Here is a 21,137-nt window from a genome sequence, read left to right on the forward strand (position 1 = left end):
ATTTTTTTGGTAGAATATACTTATTTGCTGTCATAGCAGAAGAAGCAATTAGCTGGTATTTCATGGGGCAGTCTCACAAGAGTAATCCTGAGGCAAAAGCAGCTCCACCATCAGATGAGACACTGGAAGGAGGTGCAGCCGGGTGCCCTCCAGGCCTGCAGGTGTATTGAGCTGCCCCACTTGATCCCTTCATGCAGCCTTTCCTGTTCCATCAGCAGCAACCTTGCCACTTACAAATGCTTCTTCCTTTTTATTGCCTCTGCCCTGACAGCCAAGCTCTTGGCACAGACGGTCAGGATCACAATGAGAACCCCAAGCAGGAATGTAACCACTGGCCAAAGGAAGCAGTGCAAGAGGACAGTCTCATCATGGGTGCGCTTCAGCATCACATCATCTGGCCTGTGAAGAAGAGGAAGAGAAGAGAGAGAAAATATAAATCAACTCAACATCATCGATTCGTCATAAGTGGGAAACATCTGCCATGGAAACATTAAAGGTGTTTTATTTGCAATAGTGTTAGGAAAGGATAACGTGGACCATTTCATTCACAGCTTTTGTTTGCCTATCAACACAGGCCATGAGGGCTTTCCACTTGCAGTGTTTACAGGCTAAAAAGTTCATTCATGTTGAAAAAAAATAAAAACAGAGCAGTGGTATGTTTGGCCTTCCAGGGGTTGTGGTCAACACAAACAGCTGTGAGAGATAAAATATCACACTGTAGATTGAAAAAATACTTAAATGAAAACATAATCCAAGGCAGCAGTTATGCATGTCTACCTCAAATGGCATCAGGCACTAAAAAATGAATTTAAAGTGCATTTAAAACATCCCTTGAGTCCTGACCTATCCATGAGGCTACCTAAAGGCTACTGATGAAGCCCTGGCTGTGGTCTGGGTCTGTATGGGAAGCCAATTCCTCTCCTCCACACTGCATGCTGCTGGTGGCCCAGGCTAGCCCAGCCTGGTGTCTGCATAAAACCCACCCACAGGAGGACTCCTGCCAAGCCTCAGGGTGTCAGAGGCTCCCAGCTCAGCTCCTTCCCAGCAGAGGCTGTTTCAGCAGTATCCTGTGATTTGGTACTGTAAACAGCAGCTGCTCAGGAGAGCTGAGTATGCTCATACAGGGACACTTTGTGGAGCCTTCCCTGAAAATCTGACCCGCCTCTGCCAAGAGCATCTAACACAGGGTCGTGGTTGGGTCTGCAACTGATTCATGGATTTCCAAAGGAAAACAGAGAGAAGAGCAAGAAGAAGGCATCTCCAGAGGCTTGGAAATTTAGCTGTGATGCATGTCCAGAAGATCAGGTGTCCATCTGCCACTTTCAAGTGTGAAAATTTTGTTGGAAAATCTGGTGGCAGGTTTCCCTCAACTCTGCCTCTTTCTGCTCTCCCTGCAGCTTAACTGAGTTTTTTACATCAGCCTTGTGTCATTTGCACTTCACTGCTGCTGTCCCATCTCATCTAGGCCAGAGACATGTGGTCTGCTCAAAAAGTATTTGTAGAGGAAGGAAACAGAATTTTCTCCAATTAGGAAAATATGTGTAATCTTGACTCTTTATTTATATTGAACACTCCCATGTTGTCTCATCTACCTGATGCTCCCTGGAGCAGAAAACCCCACAGTATAAAACCCTGGAAAACCAAGATAATCAAGCCAGGTCCTGGGCCTTAAACTCTCCTATCATGGTGGCAGGTGGGAACAGGTACCTGTGCACTGACTATGCTGTTGGGACCAGAAAGCAGTGCTAAGAAAACATTACCTGCAGGGAAAACAAGAGGAAACTTTTTTCCTTCACTGAGAAGTTACATAATGGGGATGCCTTCAAAGGTTTTAGCCATTCCTAAAGACTTGGTAGAGCCAAGCCACCACGCTACACCTGATCCTTGATTTATCTGCATTTGGGATCTCTCCCCCAAAACTGCCGTGTGGAGGTTCCTCTGGAGGTTTCCCACCACTAGCACTATTTGTCTCTCTTCATTTCTGTAGAAAGGAGCAGAATAAGATTGATTATGAGCAGCTCAGATATATAAATTTGAAACTTGGTAACATAAAAAATGGCAAAAAGAAACCCAGTTGTATTCAACAGTGGAATATGTGAGGTCTGCTCAACCAAAATCCTCCAGTCACGTAATCAGGCACATGTGGAGACAGTAACTTGAATAAAATAATACTATCTTTATGGGCACAAACTCACCAGTTTATGCCATAAAATTGACAGCACCTGAACAGAAAAATCCTTTCACAAGAGGTAAAATTTTGCTTCCCTCATACTTACTGTATCATCATCTGTGAATAATAGAGTGGTCACTGGCAAGGAGGCTATAAGTAGGTTGCATTCAGTCCTCACAGCTCTCAGCTGAGAAGTGATGTTGAATTTAAGTATTTTTTTTTAAGTGGATACCAGTCAAAGAGTTAAAAAAAAAAAAAAAAAGCAAACAAACCAGGAAAAATCGTATAGTGAAAGATAAGCAAGTGTGATTGGGGGTGAGCAAGATACCCTTTTCACTGGATTTTACCAATATTGGAGAATATCTGTATCAAAAGTAGCAGCAATCGATGCCAGACATTCATCATAGATGCAATTGTAACTCTTGCAACTTTGTAATGTAAAAGAGGTCTCCTTTTGGAAAAGAGTCAACGACTTGCAGAGGCCTTTAAGGAAGCCTAAGGATGAGTTTTGGGTTCAGATGGATGCTATTGCTATTTTTAGCTACAGCAAAGGTCTCTGTGTGTCTCCTACATGGCAGAAGGTGTTCAGGAATTCACTGTCAACTGCTCGTAACATCTTCTCAGTCAATGTTTCAAGTCATGACTGGGTCCCCCCCAAAATATGTCATTAAATGACTAATAGAACATTTAAGGCATTAATTGCCTTCCCTTCAAAAGGAAGAAGCCCTCCTGGAGAGTTACTTGGCACATGGAAGAACTCAGGGGACCCCTGGTATGTAGCCTCTCAGTACTGACACGCATCAAAAAATGGTGGGACAAATCTCAGCCTTTTTCCTACTTGGTTTAATGTATATGGTCATTCTGGGAGAACTACTATGCTCTTTATCTTATCCCAAATCAACCTTCCATTGCAGATAAGCACTTCTGGACCCCAGGAGTGAATGAGGAAAGCTAATATAGGCAGATAACACTGCTGGCAGATAGATGCACACTCCTGGATGGCAATGTCCTGGTTATCTGCCTGCAGCAGCCCATAGAAACTGATCAAGATCAACTTTGGTATTTCTATCCCTGTGATTCCCTCCCTCTCCTGTCAGGACTACCTATTTCCTGCATCTGCTGACCCACGTGGAGATGTCATAGGGTGTAGGGAAGAGCACTGGGAAGCACTGGGATGATGGGAAGAGGCAGTGGGAGAAGGGAGCCTGGGTTTGGCTTTACCCAGTTGAGAAGTCCTGCCCTGCAGATGTAGCACCAGGGCTGACAGCAATTATAAAAGGGGCTCTGGAAAACAGCTTAGAGGGTGTAATGGCATCAGAGGGTCCCCCCCCAAAATGTAGCTTTTGCAGCAGAGGGAAATACCAGCAGAGGGGACACTTAAAAAGAAAATGTCTATTATTTGCCTTTACAAGATAACTCATTTTACGTCTACTTTGGGTACTGAGATTGCAAACAATGGCAAATAACAACTTACAAGGTGAGGAAGGCAAACCAGCCCTGCCGCACCTTCACAACACACTGTACAAGCCCCCAACTCCACATCCTGCTGCCATAGCCCAGGGCTGGTGCCAACAGGGAGCCCATACAGCCCATCTTGCCAGCACAACTCAAAAAGCATCATCCAAGCAGATGAAAACATCTTTGACTGAGAAAAACACTCCAGTGGCACATGGGATATACTGGATGTACCACTCTATGGTGGTGAGAGCATCCCAAGCACTTGGGCCAGGCATCCAGCCATCCTCTGCAGCAGAAACATTGCAGCCCTGGCATCCTCATGGCTCTGCAGAAGATGTGCAGAGGTAACCACAGGGGCTTGGGAGTTCATCATGGCCCAATGTGCTGCACCCTGTGAATTAGGTAGCTGGGCTCATCCGCGGGTTTTCTTTTCTTTGGAAAGAGGGATATGAAGGCACAGGTTGGGTGGCTTGTGAGCCAGACTTGCAGACTGGCATTATGGGCAGTGTGAACAAGGGTCTCAGAGCCCACCTGGCTAAAAACCTGAGGAACAAAGATGTTCAATTTCAGGTGACCTGTGCCAGGTTAAAAACCAGAGGCATTTCATGCATGTGTGATCTTCAAGGTCCAAAAAAAAAAAAACCAAAAAAACCCCAAAAAAAAGACTGGGGGGAAATTAGTAGGACACAGAGTGAGTTAGAATGAGAATCAATCAGAATAATTAAATTTAGCAAAATGATTAGTGATTAATTAAGAGTTTAGCCCACAGAGGATAGAATTCACTTCTTACAGGTTGATGGCATTAGTTTAGGGGAAGAACTATCCTCCACCTCCAGAAGAAATGAAATCTCACACAGAGTAGAATGACCATCACTACCCAGCAAGGAATCTAGAGGAATCAGTGGGGTGTGCAGAGCAGCTGTCCTCTGACCTCTGAGTCTGCAGAGTGTCGAAGGACATCCCTGAGACAACTCCTAAGCAATCCTGCAAAGAAACTGAAGAATAGGGGAAAAAAATCTGCTTGTAGAAAGTACCAAGAGCATCAGGCAGGACTGCAGAAGCCCTGCTTGGCCAGCAGGACATAGTCACACTACTGAGCACCTTGCTGCAGTGTCCTGCTTGGGGCTCAGCTTGTTACTGGGGCACTACATCAGTGTAAAAGAGATAATCCAGACATTTTTGAATCAGAAATATGCACATACACATGTACTTGTCTTGCCAAGCACAGAGAGAGAGCGTCACCAGGAGAGCAAAGTGACTGGTGATGAGCCCTGAGGTTTCTGTGACCCATCACTGTTACTTCTGAGCCCTGAGATAATCACAAGGGCTGCACTGAGAGATGAGAGCAACCAGAGCCAGGCTGTGCTGGTGGGGGCTGACTCCCATGATGTAAATGACCAGGAGTTAAATGAGATAACCTTCAGGAGAATGAGCCTTTGCATGGTTATCACCTGCCCTGGCAACAGAAGCCCCCAGCAGCAAGGAAGTACTTGCAGCTGTGATGAATGCCAGATGCAGGCCAAAGAAGCAGAAAATTGTAGCTGAAATCTTTGGAGTTCATCTCCAAAACAATAACTTCTCAACAGCAGAAGCAAGGAGACTGCAAAGGAGCCCTAGAGCTGCTGTGGGATAGGAAGGAGCATCAGAGAAGGTTAGTTGGGCTGGGCTGGGCTGAAAAAAAAAGGGGATGGTGTCAGGGGGAAGGGAGAAATGTGCTTTTTACAGGCAAGAAGGAAAAAGAAGATAAGAGAGATGGATGTACTTTCACAGGAAACAACCTATTTCCTCAGAAAGAACAATAAATAGCTATCAGGACCCAAACCACAGTGACATAACTATTTTATTTCTGTACACCAAGGTCAGCATGAAACTGCATTTTTTACTTTTTCTTGCAACTTTTGTAGAGGTGCCCTGCCTGTTCCCAGCAGCAGCAGGCTTGTTGTTTGGCTTGGAAACAAGAAATAGGTGGTGGTCTTGTTCCCGAGGGAAATCCTCTCATAACAAGGATGCAGCTTTGCTGGAAGCCCTGCAGCATCATTCCCTTGGTGCTAAGGCAGCAATGACAAACCCGAAGGAAGTATGTTCCAGTATGCCTGGAAACATGTTTCTTTTCCCTGTGAAAATCAGCAAATATAATTAAATATATTGCCTTGTCCCTGCAAGTGTAGCCCATTTAATAAAGCCATCTTTGCTCCGTGACTCTCATATGACACTTTAGTTCCAATATGTTGACCAGGGGAGTTGCAGGTATTCCCTCTCAGCTTGATTACGGACCATCTCCTGTTTTCAGCACTCGAGCATATACAAAGGCTCTCAAGGGGATGCACCCAAACTTTTAATGACACCAGTCATTAGTGCACAAAACACTGGCAGAGGCAAGAGAGAGACCTCGTGGGACAAAAGGGGAAAAAAACCCAGTATACTTTCAAGCCCTGGTCAGGCATCAAGACCTGGTCCTTCTGTGAATGGTGATGGCCACGGTGCAGCACCACCACCACTGCCCAGCAGCAGTCCCAGGGTGAAAGAATGAGCAAACTACAGGAACAAACTAAAAAAAAAAACAAAACAGCAATCCCCTGAATGAGAAGTGTCTGCCTTAACTATGAAAACACACCTTTCCCTTTCACTGGGCAAGAATTCTCTGGGAAAGAATTCTGTTTTCATGGCTAAAAAATGAGACCAGGACTTATTTTTAGCAGACTTAGAGCTCAGGACTGGAGCCTCATAGGGTTCAGCCCAGGGCAAACTGGATTAGTTGTTGCATTATGCAATGCATCCCTGTTAGGTGCTGCCTAGCCTTCCATAACAGGATAAAGCAGGCCTCCATTCTCTGGAGCAATTACTGAATAATATAGGAAGAATTTCAGTGCAGGGGTTACCAAAATGTCAGGCAGGGCCAAACTGTTACAGCTAAAGTTATGTAAACATTTTGGTCATCAGTTATGCATCAGGTCATGGTGAAAACTGACCAAGGTGAGGGCACAGAATAGAGAAGCCACACGAATATCTTTTGCATTCAGACAATCTGGATTTTAAAGTGTTTGCAATCCGCATACACTTGTTTTGCCCACAATTATTCACATTCCTTCACTATGACAAGCACTCAGCAGCATTCTCCCCATCTGCCCCGTGGTGCCAAGACACAGAGATGCTCAGCTGTATGACTGTATGGCTGTATGCAAGGACAGCGCTGTGTCTTACCAACAGTAATGTCCTTTCCCTCTTAGGCCCAAGCACTGCTCCACAGGTATTAGAGTACAAGAAAGGATAGTTAATAGCAACATGGTGGTCTGACTGGAGGCAATTAAGTTAGTAAACTTAAGTGAAGTGCCAAAGCAAACCAAGATTTCACTCTTTGGGGGTGAGCAACCCTTCTACCTGAGTACCCTTGGCCTCTGCAGATAATTATTCCCAGGTAAGTGGCCTGCAGGGTACCCTGACATCATTGAGATGGTCACTAACACCTAAAGAGTGGGGGTTTTTTCAATCTCAGGTGAATTCATGTACATGTATGCAGCAAGCACAGAGAAGTATGAAGTGTGGGTGGTTCATTTGCTGCTCTGTGGTGAAGAAACCACAGGGTGTTCTCACTGTAATATTGGGTGAAACCAGAGCTAAAAAGCAATAATGCTACATAAAATAGACATTAATAAGAGATGACTTGACATATGTAGCTCTGCCTATCTCTGTATGGCATGAGACCAGGCATCCTGAGCTCAGGAAGAACTTGGTTTCTCTCTTTTTGTTCATGTCAATGGGAACTATAGCCTCAAGAATAATGTAACATTGTCTCGATCCTTCCTCTTACCACAGACCCCACACACTTTATGACATGTAATAGAATCATAGAATTGGCTGGGTTGGAAGGGACCTAAGAGCTCATCGAGTCCAACCCTTGAACCACTGTTGTGGTTGCTAGACCATGGCACTGAGTGCCACATCCAGTCTCTTTTTAAATATCTCCAGGGACAGAGAATCCACTACTTCCTAGGGCAGCCCATTCCAATGCTTGATCACCCTCTCCGTAAAGAAATTCTTTCTAATATCTAACCTAAAATTCCCTTGGCACAACTTAAGACCATGCCCTCTTGTCTTGTTGAAAGTCGTCTAGGAAAAGAGACCAACCCCCCCCTGGCTACCCCCTCCTTTCAGGGAGTTGTAGAGAGCGATGAGGTCTCCCCTGAGCCGCCTCTTCTTCAGGCTGAATGGCTACAGAACCCTTGGGGCACTTCGTGTAAGTTTTGGCAACACTGAAGCTTTGTAGCTCAGTTCCTTCTCAAACCTTTGGCAACAGCCTGAGAACTTTATCTGAACTGGTCATGTATTTTGTACTCTGAAATACAGTGAGGTGGTTTCTGCTGGGCAGGGCTCCCTAGAGACCAGAGAAGCATCACACCAACAGACAGGAATCTTCACCAGAGGTTCAGAAAAGTAACTCCCTCACACGGCTTGTACCACATGGCCCAAAGCTAGCCAGAGAACAGTGAGAAAATAAAGTGCCTACAGTAGGCAAGCAAAACTTTGATTTCAGTAAAACTCTGTGCTTTGGTTCCCTAAGTTAAATGTCAGATGTTAGTTGTGCTGAACCTCTCTATTTATACTAACAGAGAATGACTGAAATTGTGACGTCTGCTACTTACTCCTTTTATAAAACTTGGGACTGTACAAATGACATCACTTTCTTCTACTTTTCAAATCAGCCTGTTGAAATGTGCCCCACCAAACTGAAGGGAGATGTTCTCTCTGAAAGTGCACTCTGTGTGGAGTAGCAGTTCTGAGAAAGATGCTACATTGTTTACTGAAGAGGAGACAATGTTCATTTGTTGCCTATGTATTTATCTAGAATTTTGTTTTGCCATTTCAAAGGAGGGAGTATTAATATTGAAAATACCACTATCGCTAAGGATCTTACCACTGTATTCTATGTGTTATACAGACTAACACAGAAGAGTTAGCTCATCCACACAGCTGAAAAAAATACTGACAGAAAAGATACATACTTCTGTTTCAAAGTGAACAGATTTCCCCTTCGGTTTGTATGATTTTTTTGCTGCTTCAGAAGCTGTTTAATCATCAGAGCTCTAAAAACTCTGATGGAGGAAGCATACTCTGAACCAGCAAAACTTATCTCTTGAAATGCATTCTTATCTCCAGAAAAAAATAGGTGGTGTATATATTTCAGCTTAGACTATCTTCAAGTATATCTGGCAGCAAGTCTCTCTTCTGCTGTATATAAATTGCTGCACAATCAGCAAAAGGAAGTGTTTCAGGGCAGCCATCAAGTCTGGCAAGAACTTTTAACATTTTAAGATGTGTCATCCTTAAGGAAAAGTATCTTGCTCCAGTATTGCACAATTCCTCAGGGTCAACCTACATAAATGACAGACCCTAGGAAGCATGCAGCCTCTCAGAAAATTTTGCCTTTTCTCCACCTACATGTGTGGTGTGAGAACCAGCTCACCTTGCTTTGGACACTTACCACCTATGAGTATGCACCTGAGCAGATCACCCTCATCTCCTTTGCCATAGAGAAATAAACACCTCTGACCTACAGTAGGCCTTTATTTTGGAATAAGAAGAAAAGCTCCTGGTTTTCTCCACTGACTAGCAAAGCTACCTTTTGCCCACACAAGCCCAGATGAATCCCTTCCATGATGTCTTCTGCACAAGGTCCTGTGTTTCTGACTCCCCTGCTCTCAGGCAGAGTCTGCTGCAGGTCCCAGGTCTCAGCAGTGTGGGGAACTGGCAGTACCTGCCTACCCATCAAAGCCAAAATCATCACTTGGCTCTGGGTTAGCAGACACAAGAATTGGCACCTTGTGGTGCCAAAACAGCTCCCAAGAAGGTCCCAGCCAGGTCTGATGTCACTGCACAGGCTGCCCTGTTTTTACCCCTGCATGCTGTAGACAGCACTTCATCCTCACTGTAAGAAACAATTGGTTTTTGCTATAAAGACTCGGGTTTTTTCCCTCTGCAGAGAATTAATCAGGGACAATAGAGTGTCATCCTGGGCATGCCAGCTAGGTCTATGGTCTCTCTAGGGAGGGGATGACAATCATCACCAGCCTAGGACAAACATGAAGCCCCCAAGGCACCCATTGGGCCATCCACAGAAGAGCTGGACAACTCTGTACCTGCCACCCCCCTCCAACTCCCTGATTTCTCCAACGTCCTTGCACACACTGGCACCCATTTTCCTTCTGTGTCTTGACAAATCTCTGATGTCACCATTCCCACATTAAGCCTTGAACTGTACCAGCAAGAACTGAACTTTTCCCACAAGATCTCCCTCATCTCTTTAACTGCCAAGTTATGGTGGGGTAGGACTTGTCTCCTCCTGTGGCAGACATTTATTCAAATTCTTAACATAACTACCAAGCAAAGTCTCGACTACACCAAAATTACTTATCCTGGTCAAATTAAATAAGTGTTTAATTTATGTTCTTCCAGAACTGGAGTCTAAACCTCACGAAACCTTTGCTGATGTAAAATATTAAATATCCCATATTAAATATTCTCTTTCAGCTGCCCTGGCTAAATGGGCCTGGCATCTCAATGATAGCTGTTTTACCAAAATCCTCCAAGGGTGCCTGCACACTGTGGTAACACTCAGTCGCTGCTGCCAATCTTTTATTTCCCAGCACATCATCATCAGAGACAGGCAAAAGGACTCCTTCCTCTTCTTAGTGAAGGGAGGAAACAACATGTCACCCTTCAACACATGTAGTTCACATCAACATTGAAAGTAAATGTAAAAATTGAAACAGAAAAGGAAAGATGCTTTAAGTTACAACTTCCTACTCTGCAAGTATAGATGAAAACTAGCAGTTCTGTGAACATTTGTTACATGCCTGATTCATTAATCCTCTGTGAACACAATTTCTGAGCTGATTTGCACAACTAGACTGTCTCCCCTTTTCTTCTAGCCCTTCATGAATGCAGCAGGATTTCTCTTCCATGAAGGCAAGGAATATTAATAACCAAGAAGGAAATTTGTCATCTGAATTTTAAAAGCCAATTTATTTATTGGCAAAAAGTGACTTGTTTTAAGGGCAACTTTCCTCAGAGTTTTATTCCTTTACTTCAAATGTCAAAAACATTTTTAATCTTTCTGAGTAGCCTTTCATCAGTAGAGCTGTCTTGCAAAGCTCTCCACTAAACTCTGTGTGCAAAACCTCAGCACTGTATGGGTGGGTGTGTATATACACAGGCATGCATTTAGATATTTTCAAACAGAACCAGTAGGCAGCTGTTAAACAGATGCATAACCACTTCTGTCTGTATAACTGTAGATTACTCACCTCAAGTGCTGGTTAAAATAGCATGTAAATGGTTGGGAGCCCACTTTCTCTTTCCAGTATTTCTGCTTGAACGTGACGTTCTCAGAGTTCTCCTGATCATCTCTTGCACAGGGAGGGATGTAGGAGCACTGCCAACACATGTTGAAAAAGGAAGTTACTTCTGTGCTCATGAGTGCAGGGCATTGCTTTCTCTGCATTTTCCTGCTAATATCAGTGTGACTGAAATGGGCATGGAAAAATAAGTACAGGTGCCAAAGAAAATTAAGTTATCTGAACTTTACTTCAATTGCTAGTTATCCCTGAAGATACTGGAAAAGAATATGCCAGCATTCAGAAACCAAATACAGGCTTTATCATATTTTGTTCTGTTATCAAACCAACCTGCCATGTAACACCTTGAGTTTTTGCATGATGAGTATAAAAATGATTGTTTCTGTTCTATGTGTTCCTAGTTAGCTTCATGGATTGGATTTGAATGACTGCCTATTTTCAGTGAGGCACGTAATCACAAATTTTGTCTAGCATCATGCTAATGAATAACCAAAATATCCCAACAAGCTTTCCCAGGCAATGTGATATCTGATATCTGGCTAATACCCTCTGGCAAAACACAGGTATTCTTCCACTGTTACAACACAGGGAAACAACCACACAAAGTTCAAAGCTCCACTTGAGCAGAAAGGTTCAGAGCTTGCTTCTACTGTATAGAAGTCAGCAAGAGTTGAGTCTCTGCAGACCTCACCCTCAGACATCTGCTTCAAAGCTCAAAGAGATGAAGGCAAGTTTCCCCTGGGGCTCATTGCACTTGGGTCTAGCCTTTCAGAGGCTTGGTTCTGGGTTGCACACCATCCACATATCTTCTTTACAAGTCTCCTCTTTAACACACCACCCTTCCCTCCTAGCCATGGAGAGTTAAGCAAGAAAAAAAACCAAATAGTCCACTGAATTCAAAATCAGCAGTTTCAGGGTATCAGGCTGGATCAATGGGCTGAGGCCAGTTTTACAAAATTCAGCAAGGCAAAGTGTTGGGTCCTGTACTTGGGTGACAACAACCCCAGGACACGCTACAGGGAGGAGTGTCTGGCAAGCTGCCCAAAGGAAAAGTACCTGTGAATGCTCAGCAGCAGCTGACTGAATTTGAGCCAGCAGTGTGCCCAGGTGGCCAAGAGTACCAACAGCACAGAATCACAGAAAGTCGGGGGTTGGAAGGGACCTCAAAAGATCATCTGGTTCAACCCCCAGGCCACAGCAGGGTCACCTACAGGAGGTCACACAGGAACACATCCAAGTGGGCTTTGAATGTTTCCAGGGAGGGAGACTCCACAACCTCCCTGAGCAGCCTGTGCCAGTGCTCTGTCACTCTCACAGTGAAAAAAATTCTCCTTGTCTTTATATGGAACCTCCTATGCCCAAGCTTATATTCTTTGCCTCTTGTCCTATCATTGGGCATAACTGAGAAGAGCTTGGCACCATCCTACTGGCTCTCATTGCCACTCATTCTCCTTTTCTCCAAGCTGAAGAGACCCAGCTCCCTCAGCCTTTCCTCATAAGGGACATTTTCCACTCCCTTATTCATCTTGGTGTCTCTGTGCTGGACTCTCTCAAGCAGTTCCCGGTCCTTCTGAAATTGAGGGGCCCAGAACTGGACACAATATTCCAGATGTGGCCTCACCAGGGCAGAGTAGAGAGGGAGGAGAATCTCTCTCAACCTACTAACCACCCCCCTTCTGATGCACCCCGGGATGCCATTGGCCTTCTTGGCCACAAGGGCACATTGCTGGCTCATGGTCATCCTTCCATCCACCAGCACCCCCAGGTCCCTCTCACCTGTGCTGCTCTCCAACACCTCAGTCCCCAGCCTGTTCAAGTACTTAGCTGGCAATATTTTTGGTCTTGTAGCACACTTTCGAAGCACCAGCCATGCTCCTCTTTCCTCCACTCTACCTGTGCACAAACATCCTGGACACAGCAGAGTTAGCATGAAGACACCTGAGGGCAATACTGACTCTGGTCTGTCCATCTGACAGACACTGACATCCCATTTCCATCCTATCCCACCTGGCCCTTTGCTGAGCCTTCTTGTTCAGCTCAATGCTCCCAACCTTCTCCAACCTGATGTTTTTCTTCACGATACTTTTCAGATACTGCTGTAGAAATGGTACCATATCCCATCAGCTGTACTCTCACTGCCTATGTATGACTGTAATCTATACCCTCCTCTTCTCCTGGACTCCAGGTTTAAGGGATATAAGAAAGTATAAGAATACAGGCTTTACTGAGTCTCCCCAGCCAACCACTATTTATCCAGCACACAAAATGCAGAACTGGACAGAAGAGCTAGCTACCAATATATATTCTTCTGCCTAGATTCCTCAAAGACTTTTGCTCCTGTGGTTACAGATCCAGTAAGCAGATTCTCTCTCTCCTCTGAAATATTTCCTCCCCAAGTCTGAGCCTGCTCCTGTCCTCTGCTACACACCACTCCTCTGCTGGCCAGACTTTCTCTGGATCCTTCAGAGACTTTCCTGCCCCCTCGGATATCCCATGAGTGCTTCACAAACTTCACAACCTGATCAACCATTGTTTATTCCAATCCAGATATTCCAGCTAAGAAACAACTGCAGAATTCTCTTTTTCCAAGACATGTCCATCTGAACAGACAAATATCAGGCTGTAACAGTCTTCAAGGACAGCTCTGTTACAGAGGACTCAGCAGGTTCTGACATCACTTACAATGCTTGTAGATCAATATTAAAAATTGAGATTTTCAGGGAAGGGATTTTGCTTGGCTTGGGAGGTGTAAGATGGTCTCCAGACAGCTTCCCCATTCAACACATCCACCTCCCCCTGTGTCATAGCAAGACAGTGCATGGGAGCACCACCTTTACCTGCCAGTTGGGTACAGCAGTGAAGATGCCACCTGAAACTCAAACTAGACTCTTTGCACAAGTAATGTCAATGGCAGATGGCAGAAAACAAACTGGATTTATTCCCATCTCTTCCTCTTTAACTTCATGTGGAAAACAAAAAGGAGATACCTGGTGGCTTGCCATTGATGGGATCTCAGTGCTTGAACCTGTCAAGGTTTATTAACCTTTCTTAAAGACAGGCGTGGATCCTGTCCAAGGCAAAATCATCATTCTATGAATCCCACAGGTCAGCATGAAACATCTGAATGTGATGAAGGCCTTGACCCACGGTGAACACTCAATGTCAAATTCAAATGAGGACTCATCACCTGCTGCACAAACACCAGTGCATGTTTGCCTCCCCAGGTTGCCAGCACAGTTCCCACCAACCTGGCATTTATTTTGGCCCCTTCTGATCTACACAGGTGATGGATATCTCTTTCCTCAGCCTCTCAAGAACACTTCTTGGGGACTTTGCTTGATTGGCTACATTGCCCTCTAAACCACAGTCAACAAGCAGATAGCATAACCTGGTAGCATAACCTGGCAACTTTTGCTGCTGCTAGTTGGTGGATCAACCTGAAATGAACCACTTCGGCAACAGGCAGTTTCTGAAGGGTCAATTCCACAGCCCTCCCCCACAAGACATGGCATGAAATCCTGCATCAAAACATAAAGAAATGCCAAGTGTTTGAAAGCAAGCTACAGAAACTTGTGCCCAATTGCAGCTCACTCAGTAACATCCTCTTACAGTGGAAGTGCCCCATTCTGTATTTCTTTTACGTTTTCTCCTTGAACAAGTCACAATGAAATAGGAGAACAGGATTCCAGATTAGACATGTAGAATAAACCTAACCAAGTGGAGGCCTTTTCTGTGGATCTTTTGGTACATGCTGCCATAATTGCACCTCCTACGCTATGTCATAGCAACAATAAAATTATTATGCAATTCAAATAGTGTCTCAATTACACAGCTCAAAATCATTATCAGGCTAATAATATCCCCCTTTCAATCAAAGCCAGTGTTTGGATAGATGGATCAGAATTCTGTTCAGTTAAAATGTCAGTGAGCAGCTAATATACCTTTACACCAAGGTTTTGTAAGGTTTGTATCTGTCTGATGCCAGATGCTCCCACTCCAGTGTCCCTGAAGATGCCCTGGAAGATTCCTGATCCCTCAGAACACTTAATGGAGTAAATGTTTTTCCCTATCACAAAGAAGGGGTAGAAGCATGAATTCTTGAACATGTGTTACTTTCCAGCTTGCATCTCATGCTTTTCAAAGTCTTGCCTAATTCATTCACAGTTTTATGAAAAACAAGTCACATTTGGTAGGCTCTGAGGAAAGCTGCCTCAAGCCTGGAAGACTCTGTCTATAGGATGGGACCAAAATGTCTCAAATGCAAAACAAACTTAAGGGCCCAAAGTAGAAGCAGATTTGCCCACCAGAAAACAAACTGATGGCACTAAGAGGTAAGTCTCCAGCCTCAGTCTCCAAGTGATTTGTAGAGAACTATCATCCTGGCTGCTGGTGAGCTATGGGACACACCATGTACCATTTGCTTGGCAAGGTAGAGAGCCCCTGCATCATGTGCCACACAGGTTAGTAAGCTTATGGTGAAATGCAGAAGCAGAAATGACTCTCCAGGTAAGCATCATTGCAAAAGTACAATGCACCACTATAGCAAACAATTTCTGACTCCCCATCTCCAAGGGAGCTTGGTCAGCATGGCTTTGATGGCAGGGGGCTACAGGGGCGAAGGGGGGACACTTCTCCCCCATGTCTGTCAGAGCTAATGCCAGCCAGGTCCAAGACAGACCCACCACTGGCCAAGGCTGAGCCCACCAGTGAGGATTGTAGCATCTCTGGAATAATGTATTTAAGAAGGGGATAACATTCTGTGACAGAGCAGTCAAAAATAGGAGTGAGAATGTGTGAGATAAACCACTCTGCAGACTCCAGGGTCAGCGAAGGAGGCAGAGGAAGTGCTTCAGGCCCCAAAGCAGACATTCCCCTGCAGCCCATGGTGAAGACCAGGGTGAGGCAGGCTGTCCTGCTGCAGCCCATGGAGCTCCACAGTGAGGCAGGTATCTACCTGCATCTATTTGTATCTACATGGAAGACCCCACACTGGAGCAGGTGGATCCCCAGAGGAGGCTGGGACCCATGGAGAGAGAAGTCTATACTGGAGCAAGTTTGTTGACAGGACTTTGTTGATCAGTCTGTTCCTGAAGGACTGTGTCCTGTGGGAGCAACCCACACTGGAGCAGTTTGTGAAGAACTGCAGCCTGTGGGAAGGACTCATGTAGGAGAAATTACTGGAGGACTGTCTCTCATGGGACAGACTCCATGCCAGAGCAGGGCAAGAGCGTGAGGAGGAAGGAGAGACAGAGACAGTGTGTGATGAAGTGACCATAATGCCCATTCCCTGCCCCCCTGTGATGCGAGGGGGAGAAGGTAGAGGAATGGGGAGTGAAGCTGAGCCTGGGAAGAAGGGAGGGGTGGGGGGAAGATATTTTAAGATTTGGTTTTATTTCTCATTACCCTACTCTGATTTAATGGCACTAAATTAATTTCTTCTAGTAGTCCTTGTGTGTGACAGCAATTGTTGATTGATCTCTCTTTGTCTCAACCCATCAGTTTTTTCCCAGCAGAGGAGGGGAGCAATAGACAAGTCTTGGTGGGCACCTGGTGTCCAGGCAGGGTCAACTGACCACAACAAGCAATTCCTAACACTGTGAGTGAGCATCTCTGTGAATTACTGGGTTATCTTTATGGCCAGAAAGGGAGGCAGCACTGCCACAACTGAGGCAGGATATGTGTGGGATACTTGCTCCATCGGTACAAAAAATGCCCCCTCCCAGCTGACTGTACAGAGGAAGCTAGAGCTGAGGATCACATTTGGTTTTCCCATCAGGAATGATCAAACTCACAACCTCCCACAGAGGCTCCAGGCAGTAAGAAGTGGCCCAGGCAAGCTGGGAGGGCGGTGCGGTTTATCCCTGGCACCTGGGGCTGCTTCCAGAGGAACTGATAGACAGCATCTGCAGAGTTTGCCCATCACAGGCATCAGTCTGAACACAGATCCAATGCTTCTCCAGACGCACCAGACCCTCTGAAAAGGTTTAACACCACATTTTGGTGTTAAACTTCCTCTGTCATGGGTCATATTTAATAGAGTCCAAAACAAAAAAAATGTTCTATTCTCAGGAAAGATCATCTAGTCAGGCTGAGTGGTTACAGACAGAGGCATGACAGGAGCAGGCAGGGATACAGGGATACACAGGCAAGGAGCAGTGTCTGGCTGCTCTGCTCCTCTGCACAGAGACAGGGACAGGGAGAACTGGATTGTGCTGCACAGCTGCTAACCTCAGGCTCATCGTACTCTCCTAGAAGTTTCTTCAACAAAACGGTTGGCAAGTTCCTTTGACACTATGCTAAACTTTAAACATAGAAGGGGAAACATCTAAAAAGACAGAAAGGAGATCTTTTTAGCAGCTGACATAGTCCACTGTCACTTCATCCAACCAAACCTACAGCCTGGCGCCCATTCTGGATATATGCGTCACTGATGCACTCTATGGCACAAACAAATTGACTTTAGAATTAATCCCCTGAAAAACTTATCTCAGAGATTATTATTGCTATCAAGACAGCTGAAGAAAGGATACCATCCCTCCACTGAAATGTCTTCCTCAAAGGAAAAAGAAGGGAAAAAAGAAGAAATTCACAAATCACTCAGACTGAACATGAATGCATGCCCAGTGCTCTATATACACATTTCTGGATTAACTGTGACCCAGCTGTATAATCTTTTAAGAGCTAAAATGAATCCTGTGCTGTACAACAATGTGATTATCTTAGGAAGCAGGAGAGAGAGAAAAATACATTCTTCTTCTTGCAGCTAGACCTTGCTAGAACAGACAGGTAAGTAGCTGCTGAGATGTTTATAAGCCACAGAAAGCTTATAAAATTAAAACATTTTTAATTCAGTACACTGGGAATTTTTGTGGTGGAGTGAAGCTGCCAATTCATTCACTATTGTTGCATGCTGTAAGGAGCCTGAACTGTGCCTTTTCCACACTGTTGATTTACCAGGAGAAATTGCTGCCCCACAGAGAGAAGCAGCTAACGGGAAAGTAAAATTTAAAGACTGCTCAAAGAAAAATTGGTCCAATTTTCTTCTTCCTATTTAGTTGGAAATGATTAGTGTCTTTTTATGTCTAATTGCATGAACACAAGTGAGTGTGCAAGAAGGTGGCAGAAATGGGAAGGGCTCAATGGCTGCTGAAGTGTTCATTCATAAATACATAATGGATCTCAAACATTAAACCCAGCCGACTCCTAGTCTATTGGTATGACTAATCTACTTCAGAAAAAAGTCCCAAATGCTTTTAAAAGCTCTGTCTTTAAAGTCAGGCAGACTTTAGGACAAAAATTAGAAGGAAAATAATTAGAAGGACTTCATTGACATTAAACATCAGAAAAAAAGGAAAACAAATGTGACGTCTATACATACTTCATTCCTTTAAAAGTATACGTTTTCCTAAAGAGACCTAAACAACTCCTTCAGGTAAGGAAAACAATTGGAGTCAATTTTTTAAAATGTTTTTTTCCACTTAGTTAAATTCAGTTACTACCAGAGAATACAGCTACATAAAAAATCACATCCTTTCTGCTTGATCTCAATCTGTAAGCTCAGATTCAGTCCTCAGCAATCAATATCCTAGGATGAATAACCCATACCTAGAAATGCAGGGTACATGCTAGAGAAAACAGATATTTGTGAAAGCGTGCAAGTACAATACATTACCATCACACAGCCCTGTATTTCCTTATTAACTGTTAAACAAAAATAGGCTCTTAAGTGACATTTACATGCATCACTTCTCAAGCTCTGAGTGCCTTCCTAGAGAACCTGCAATCCAGCCCCTGGGCAGGTGCACTTCTCTTCATCTGCTTCACTCTCAGGCACCATCCAGCACTGCTGATTCATTGTTCATCACTTCTGAGTGGTGCCAACAATGTAATCTAAACTCTGTCAGACTTACTCTGCCACTTCTGGCTCCGCTGCTTTTTTCCCCAGCTTCCCTTCTGAGCCCACAAGCTGCCAAGGTGAAAAAATCAACCCCTACACCCCAAGTTTTTGCAAATTACTTCACCTTCCAAAGGAGACATCCACACTGGTGTGTAATTGTGACTGTAGAGATGTGAGGCTGCACTGGACACCTACGTCTGCTCCCCTGCACCCAGAGCCCTGTTTCATACTTAGCACAACCCTGTGCACTGGGCTACATTGACACAACAATCAAAGAGCTGAAATTTGATTCTCCAATACACTCTTAATTTCAGGCTCTTTAAGAGAAAGAAGGTGGTTCTGCTCTGTTCTTTGTTTTCTGGAAACTACTTAATGAAACCTCCTCCACGCAAGCTGCATGCTGGCAAGGTGGTCTTGACTCAGCATGAAAAGAAAAAGGAGAAAGAAGAATAACTGCCTCTAAAGAAAGAAAAAAAGAAAAAAAAAGAAAAAGCACAAGTTGCACATCATCTTCAGATCATCTTAGTTTGCTGGAAGATGTGCCTTTAAAAACTCTTCCCTTTGCTCCATTGTCATGTGGATGATGGAAAAGAATCAAAACAGAACGGAGAAAACTTCTGTTTCGGTGCAGCCTCTCCCCAGCGCCCTCTCAGCAGCGGCTCCGTTAAAATTTAAAAATTTCTCCCTGCGCTTCGGGGAGTTGCTCTGGGAATCCCTTCACCCTCCGGGACACAGGACTGCAGCTTCTGTCACCGCACAGGCGGACAGATCAGCTGCCGGGCAGCAGGAGAGTTTTTCCCCGGCTTCCTACCAGTGGCCCGGGGCGGAACGGGACGGGAGCGGGGAAGAGAGAAGTGTGAAGAGGGATGCGGTGATGGGGGAAGGAGGAACGGGGAGAGGAGTCCGGTAGCGGAGCCGCGATGATGTTGTCCCCTGTGCTGTTGCCCTAGGGGCGTGCTCGGGGCCAAGGAGTCACTGCTCCCACGGGAAGGAGCGTGTAGGGTTGGGGCGTTTGGAAGAAAATATAAAAATGAGAGAAAAAGATACATATAGGGTGCGAGTGTATATATACAATATAATACTATATATATATATGTTTATATATACACAATATACATATAGTGTTATACTATACTATGCCCTGGACTATTACATAGTGTAGCACTATACATCTAGAGATAGATATACAGATACACACTATATATACACACACATACCATATAGATACTACATACATCCTGTATAGTATTTACATATATATATATATATACATACTCTATAGAGAGACTTCTTGCTAAATAAGAGCACACGGGCATTTGAGAGGGATGCTCCGCGACTTCATCCAACACCACCCCCCCCCCATCAGAGAAAAAAAAACGGATTCGAGTCTACCCCCTGAGCTTTCGCTCCGGTTTTGCGGGGGCTCTCACCTTAGGGTTGGTGCGTAGCTGCCGCTCGTCCTCATGGAGCAGGGCAGGGGCGGAGGAGCGGGAGGTGCGGACCAGGACCTGGAGGCAGGGATAGCGGGCGGTGCCGCGACAGGAAGACCCACAGGAGAAGGTGCAGGCGAAGCGTTCTCCGAGCTGCCGCACCGCCAGCACCGTGCAGTTGGCGGAACCGCCTCCGCCCCGCTCCTGCAGGGCCGGGCGCAGCCAGCAACAACCCAAACCCAACAGGGAAAGCAAACCGGCGGCGATGAGGAGGAAACCCAGCCGCATGCTCTTGTCCTCCGCCTCCGTGTACTCGTAAGCCGCCCGGCTCCGCGCCATCGCCCGCTTGCCCCTGGCATCTGCCGCCGGGGATCCGCTGCCATCGGCTAAAGCTCCCGCCGCTCCCCGCCTCCATCCCCGCCTCCTTCGGGGCTGAGGGACCCGCGGGTAACCAGGAGGAGGGGTGGGGGAGGAAAAAAAAAAAATCAGATAAATAAATATAATGCAAACGTAAAGCTGGCTGACCTAATTCAAGCCCCTCTGGGAGTGGAAGGGGACAGCTTGCAACAGGGATTATCTGGACCAGGAGATTTGCTGTGGGGAGGACTAGACCGGATTATTAGGAGTAGTGATGTGCAAGGAGCTGTATCCCGAGGGGTGCAGACGGGGAGGGGGGATAGGCTCTAACACACCCTTAGGGAGCGCTGGGGGGAGCAACCCTTCAGGTAAACCCAAAATAATAAAATCACAGCTTGAACCAGGCCATGAAAATAGTTCATGCTTCCCAATTCTCACCACTGCCTTGGTTAAGTCCTGGAGAGTCCATGTGA

The 21,137-nt window shown here is 45.3% G+C and overlaps 1 protein-coding gene across 1 annotated transcript; it reads right to left on the minus strand.

Annotated features, from left to right (window-relative positions):
- Positions 1-230: 230 nt before the first annotated feature.
- KCNMB4 (potassium calcium-activated channel subfamily M regulatory beta subunit 4) lies at positions 231-20,658 on the minus strand. The gene is made up of 3 exons (XM_030467379.1): positions 20,308-20,658; positions 10,930-11,057; positions 231-399 (listed from the first exon to the last, which is right to left on the minus strand). Exons 1-3 carry the CDS (start codon positions 20,644-20,646, stop codon positions 231-233), a joined length of 636 nt encoding a protein of 211 aa, XP_030323239.1. The 5' UTR covers positions 20,647-20,658.
- Positions 20,659-21,137: the final 479 nt, after the last annotated feature.

This window comes from Calypte anna, chromosome 1, assembly GCF_003957555.1.
Source record: "Calypte anna isolate BGI_N300 chromosome 1, bCalAnn1_v1.p, whole genome shotgun sequence".
NCBI lineage: Eukaryota > Metazoa > Chordata > Aves > Apodiformes > Trochilidae > Calypte > Calypte anna.